At 33.2% G+C, this 5,208-nt stretch overlaps 1 protein-coding gene and 1 long non-coding RNA gene across 2 annotated transcripts; both read right to left on the bottom strand.

Annotated features, from left to right (window-relative positions):
* Nucleotides 1-1,807: 1,807 nt before the first annotated feature.
* LOC119083367 lies at nucleotides 1,808-2,185 on the bottom strand. The gene is made up of 3 exons (XR_005088851.1): nucleotides 2,134-2,185; nucleotides 1,947-2,074; nucleotides 1,808-1,888 (listed from the first exon to the last, which is right to left on the bottom strand). It is a non-coding gene; the product is annotated as an uncharacterized LOC119083367 (long non-coding RNA).
* Nucleotides 2,162-2,772, bottom strand: LOC119083361 (L-serine dehydratase/L-threonine deaminase-like). The gene is made up of 3 exons (XM_037193075.1): nucleotides 2,560-2,772; nucleotides 2,321-2,488; nucleotides 2,162-2,233 (listed from the first exon to the last, which is right to left on the bottom strand). Exons 1-3 carry the CDS (start codon nucleotides 2,707-2,709, stop codon nucleotides 2,162-2,164), a joined length of 390 nt encoding a protein of 129 aa, XP_037048970.1. The 5' UTR covers nucleotides 2,710-2,772.
* Nucleotides 2,773-5,208: the final 2,436 nt, after the last annotated feature.

Raw genomic sequence — 5,208 nt, 5'->3', positions numbered from 1 at the left:
ATCAAATTTAACCATTTTGTGGTCACTTTATCTTAATATTTGTGCAAAAGTAAAACTCTCCGAAAACCTTACTCTGACAAGAGTTGATAAAGACTATGATGAATATTTGACAAATCTATACATATCCTTTTTTCATTTTATAATTGGTATAGCATTGTGTATGCCTAATGGACATAGATTATACAATTGCGTGAAAGCTAGTACCACAAAAAATGGAAAGATTGAGTCAAAATTTTCGAAAAATACCACAAACATTTATGGAATTAATTTTAGCAAGATTAATAGAAGAAAAGTGTAAAAGTAAAAAAAGTTGTGTTGTTCTCAAATTTTCTCAACGATTTGCGAACTCGATTGGAAAAATCCTCGAAAGCACCAGAAATTATATTTTGAATGGCAGTTAGGTACAGGTACTTGGAAAAAAATTATTAAACATTAAGTAAACACAAGTTTTTCATTCTGATTAAAATTCCCTTTATATAAAAAAATGTATCGCTTCGTTTCACACATCATATACTTTGTAGACGGTGTAGCCGTAGACGTTTGAAATTATAATGTGAAATTATTAGCTAAAGTATGAAGATTGAATTTGTTTCACTTCATGATGCCATCATGCGAATGATTCAACTCAACGTTAAATTTTGAGGGTTAATCTAGATATTATAGCCCTTCAAATAATTCGCATAACACAACAACACTGATGCGATGAAAGTTTCATCAAAAATTCTGAATAAAGAATTTAATTAAATAAAAAAAAATATTTTAATACAAAGATAACGAATTATGGTTTAAAGCGTTGAAAATCCTTTCCGTTCTAGATGAATTCCCAAAAGTGTTTATTTTCCAGAGATATAACGGCAACCAACCAACGCAAAGATTACTAATTTAGATAAAAAAATTTTTTTTTTTTTTTTCGTTCGCTTAATTTCTGGTTAAAAGTGAGAATTTTTCACCAGCCCTTTTTTCACAGATATAACGGGAAAATAAAGAAAAGTTTGCGTCAAGTACGAGAAGTGAATTTTTTTATTTTTTTATGAAAGTTACATTATTCCAAAGAAGAGTTCGCTCGCTATAATTCATTTACGCGAGTTTCGATTATATCTAAATCCTAAAGCAGATTTAAATTTCATTTCTTATCACAGAAATAATTATGCAAAATTAGAGTTACTTTTTCAACGACATATTCTCATCGTATAAATAGAAAACATAGGGCGGATAATAGCAAAAATGTATAACAACAAAGGGAATTTCTCTTGTCTCCGTATCACGAACTTTCTCACTAAATCAAATCCTTGTCGTAAAACAGTAAAAAAAAACTGGTAAGTTAGGGTAACGCTAACTCCCAAAATAACAAGTCAACGTTGTCGTAAATAACAAAGAAAATGACTGTAGCAGTTACTGAATTGGAACGTTTAATTTCTCTGCATATTCTTTCAAAATTTTTACACTCGCATCCTGCCCACCACAAACTAATACTACCACTGGTCTATCTGGAAGCAGTTCAAATCCGTTTCTCTCCATTATTCCAGGCAGAAGTCCTTCATAGATAACAGAGAGAGTAACCCCCACAAGATGGCTCTACGCAAAATGCATGATCATCTGTATTGGAGGGTTATATTACCGGAATTATTGAATGTATTTTCGATAACACGTAAAAATCTTTACCTGAAAACTTTAAGCACGCCTCAATTGCTGCCGAGTCTGGTTGAACTTCGGATATTACACGAAAATTGGGTAGATTTTCCAATACTTTAGGTGCTACAGATGGAGCGCCAAGTGTCTTTGCTATGCTTGTCATCACATTGTCAACCGCTTTTCCCAGCTATTATTGATTTATTCAGACAGTGAGCTCCGAAAGTTTCGACAGCTATGATTGGAATATCTTCCCATCCTTGATCAGATTTTAATTACTAAATTTCGCCCAATTCTCATATTTTCTTTTCATTTACCATGTCTCTTTAATCCAGTCATGAAGCCGAGTAGCATTCCTCCACCTCCTACCGAAAGGAGTAGGCAAGATGGAATTTTACCATTGAGCTGTTTTTTGATCTCGTCAATTATTGTCGAATACCCATCCCTAATACATTTACGATAGTTTTTGATAATCAAAAATCTTTCCCTATATCAAAGACTTACCACAGGTCTTCATCGTCATACGGATGAATTAAAGAATATTCGGACTCGAATCGGCCAATCTAATTGCTTCAAGTTGTGCTTGTCTGCTATCCGGTGCTGTCTATGTATTTGAATTTAGTTGAAAGCGATGAGTGAATACAAAGTCTAACCGTTTTATAGTTTCTTTAAAATTTGGCGTTGAACTTACTTCAACAACGGCTCCCAATGACTTCATTCTATTCGTAATTCTTTCAGAGACAAACGAAGGTACAATAATATGACAGGGAATATTCATTTGTGAGGCCACGTATGCCAGCGAAATACCAGCGTTGCCGCCCGAAAATGATATAAATTTTTTGTATCCGGCATCTCTCCTCTTCAGATAATTTTAGACATTTGCTTTAGAAACAATTCGTCACATTGAATTACCTAAAATACTTATCTCACCTTGGAGCACATCCGCGTCATTCCTCTTATTTTGAAGGAGTTTGTCGGCTGCACGTTTTCCAATTTGAGGAACACATCATGCGAAATACATTTCGATAATGGTATACTATGCTGTAATGGACTTTCGATACTCAGCACTTGGTTTTGCATAATGTGAATGTTAAATAGATTTTCGTGAGCAAAATTGGGAATAGATTTTTTACTCTGTTCGCTTTGCTTGTACTTCCAAAGTCAACTGATGCGAGTGGTGAAATCTCAATAGTATTTAAAAATATTGATAAGTGAGCTCCAAAGATACCATGCTTATCACACAATAGAGCAGTGATATTGTACGAAAGACAAATTTATATCGCAGCGATATTATATTATAAAGTTATTTGAGATTGCACAGAAATAGAACCATGACATATACGATGTTCTCCACCAGTAGAGAATGTGTTAATAATACGTAATAACCTCCCAATGAACAACGATGCCATCCGCATTTCTGTAATAATGATGTAGATACATGATCTAGTCATTAGGATCCAAAACACGGCGACACGGTTGGGTTGTCAAACACATTTTTGGATACTAATTGAAAATGGATTTTAGTTTGTAAATTTAAAAATTCCGTTTAATCTGCACCGGAAAATACTATATTTTATGACGATAGTTTTCGGCCGTCTTTAACAAGTTATTATCAAGTCTCGATTCAAAAGAGACTACAGTTAGAGGCAGTGAAATTTTAGCATGATTCTGCTTCAGGTGGTTTTCAGCTGATCCACACAATCAAAACTGTTTATACGTCTTTGTACGGTTTTACCACAAACCACGCTCGTGCGTGGAGCAGCTTCAAACCGTATAAATAGGTATAAACTAGTTGCGAGCGTGGATCAACAAAACAACATCTGAAGCAAATTCATATTGAAATTTAACTGCCTCTGACTGTATAGCCGTCAAATAAAGTATTTTCGGTGGCAATCTAAACGGAATTTTTAAATTTTCAAACTGAAAATATATTTTCTAAAATTGTACGCTTTCGGCCCGAAACAACCACCGAGTTTCACCCATAATGATTTTTGGAGGAATAGTAGACATTGAATTTGGCGGAAATAGTTCATTACATGTGGGACCAAACTAACGACTGTATTTTAAGCAACGCGGTTCGGAAAGTGTTTTTTTTTTGACAAATGTAGAGTTTGTATATCCGAGCCGAAAGTGAGGTATGTAATTACACGAAAATTTTCTTCCGGTGAAATTTTTGAAACCGGACTCAAAATGCGCATCAGTAAGTAAAAACACAATGACTTGCGTCAACTTCACCATTTAAGGGTTTTTGTAATATTTCAACCAAATAATTGTTTTTTGATACATATTTCATCTGTTTCTGGTTTCAAGTAGTTATTCTAATTTTCGCATCTCATCCAACGTAGAATACCTCAACTATTTTTATTTTCATAACAACACATACATAGCGAGATTCGAGAGATACACAGTAAAACACAAATATATACAGTCAAATTTCCGATAAAAAAAGTTATAGAAATATAAAAATTGCAAGACGGTATGAAGGTCGCTCAGCAATTAATCTAATCTAGTCGTACAGAAGTCTCTCAACGGAAAACAACTCGGCGATTTAAGGTAAATATTTACTTTGGACAAAATGGATGAGTTACTGAATTTTATTAAAAAAAAAATTAATTAAGAAAGTTTGTGCATAAATAATTGAAGTGGTAACGAACATTTATTCAAATTATAAAGTTTTGGTTATACACCGAACTGTTAGAATTAATTATACCAAATGTCAAAAGAGTTGACTACAGCATTACGTTGTAGTTTCCAGATATATATATAGTAAACCTTTTCAATTTATGCTTTATAACAAAGTTTTGGTTAGTGGCATATGTTAAATATTATGTATACCGTGTACAGGTGATGGTAACACCATGGCGAATGGTTGAATTCTATGGCTGTATTATTATATGTTGCATCAACTTCTAGTATATGTAAATAACAATAATTCTGTTCCCCAAGATTATTATTCAATTACAGTGGTGATAATGCTGTTTTTTGTTGTCATATTTATGTATGTACCATATTCCTATCGTTGTGTGTGCAACCTTTATCGAAAGTATGTACATGATTTCATAACAGTTAAATTCTTCAAGTCATTGTGACTAGAATAAAAAAAAATGAAAAATTACGACGATTATACCATTTGCAACATTAAATCTTTATCACTTTTATTCAATGTGGCATTTGTTGGCCGATAAAAATGAACCGTAAAGGTATATACTTGTCGAAAATAATTTCAGTTGATCCTAGTAACATGGGAATTATCTGACTAAAAAGATTTTAGGTAGTCCATCACATATATGAACGATAAGAAGATTATTATCTTAACGAAACGATATCATGAACGACGATGTAACTAACGTTTGCACGTTTCGACTCCACAGTCATCGCAAATAAAACTAAATCTTTGGCTCTTCTTATAAACTACTATTCAATTGACTAATGCTCAGTTCTGTGCTCTTTTGTTCGATAAAAAAAAACTCATTTTGAATAAGTTATACTTTGCCGGTCGTGTATTGTTATATATAGGGTAACGGCATCTGTTTAGAGCCCTCTCTAGTTATGTAGCTCCTTAAAGACAAAAGCGAATAG

Source organism: Bradysia coprophila, unplaced genomic scaffold (assembly GCF_014529535.1).
Source record: "Bradysia coprophila strain Holo2 unplaced genomic scaffold, BU_Bcop_v1 contig_588, whole genome shotgun sequence".
Taxonomy (NCBI): Eukaryota; Metazoa; Arthropoda; class Insecta; order Diptera; family Sciaridae; genus Bradysia; species Bradysia coprophila.
This window is presented reverse-complemented; position numbering and strand designations above follow the sequence as displayed.

Excerpts from the sequence above, each read along its gene's own strand:
- LOC119083361 (XM_037193075.1), bottom strand. The coding sequence starts at position 2,709 with ATGCAAAACCAAGTGCTGAGTATCGAAAGTCCATTACAGCATAGTATA. Across the intron at positions 2,489-2,559 it reads TGACGCGGATGTGCTCCAAG|AGGAGAGATGCCGGATACAA; the intron begins GTGAGATAAGTA and ends AATTATCTGAAG. Across the intron at positions 2,234-2,320 it reads CATTGGGAGCCGTTGTTGAA|ACAGCACCGGATAGCAGACA; the intron begins GTAAGTTCAACG and ends TCAAATACATAG.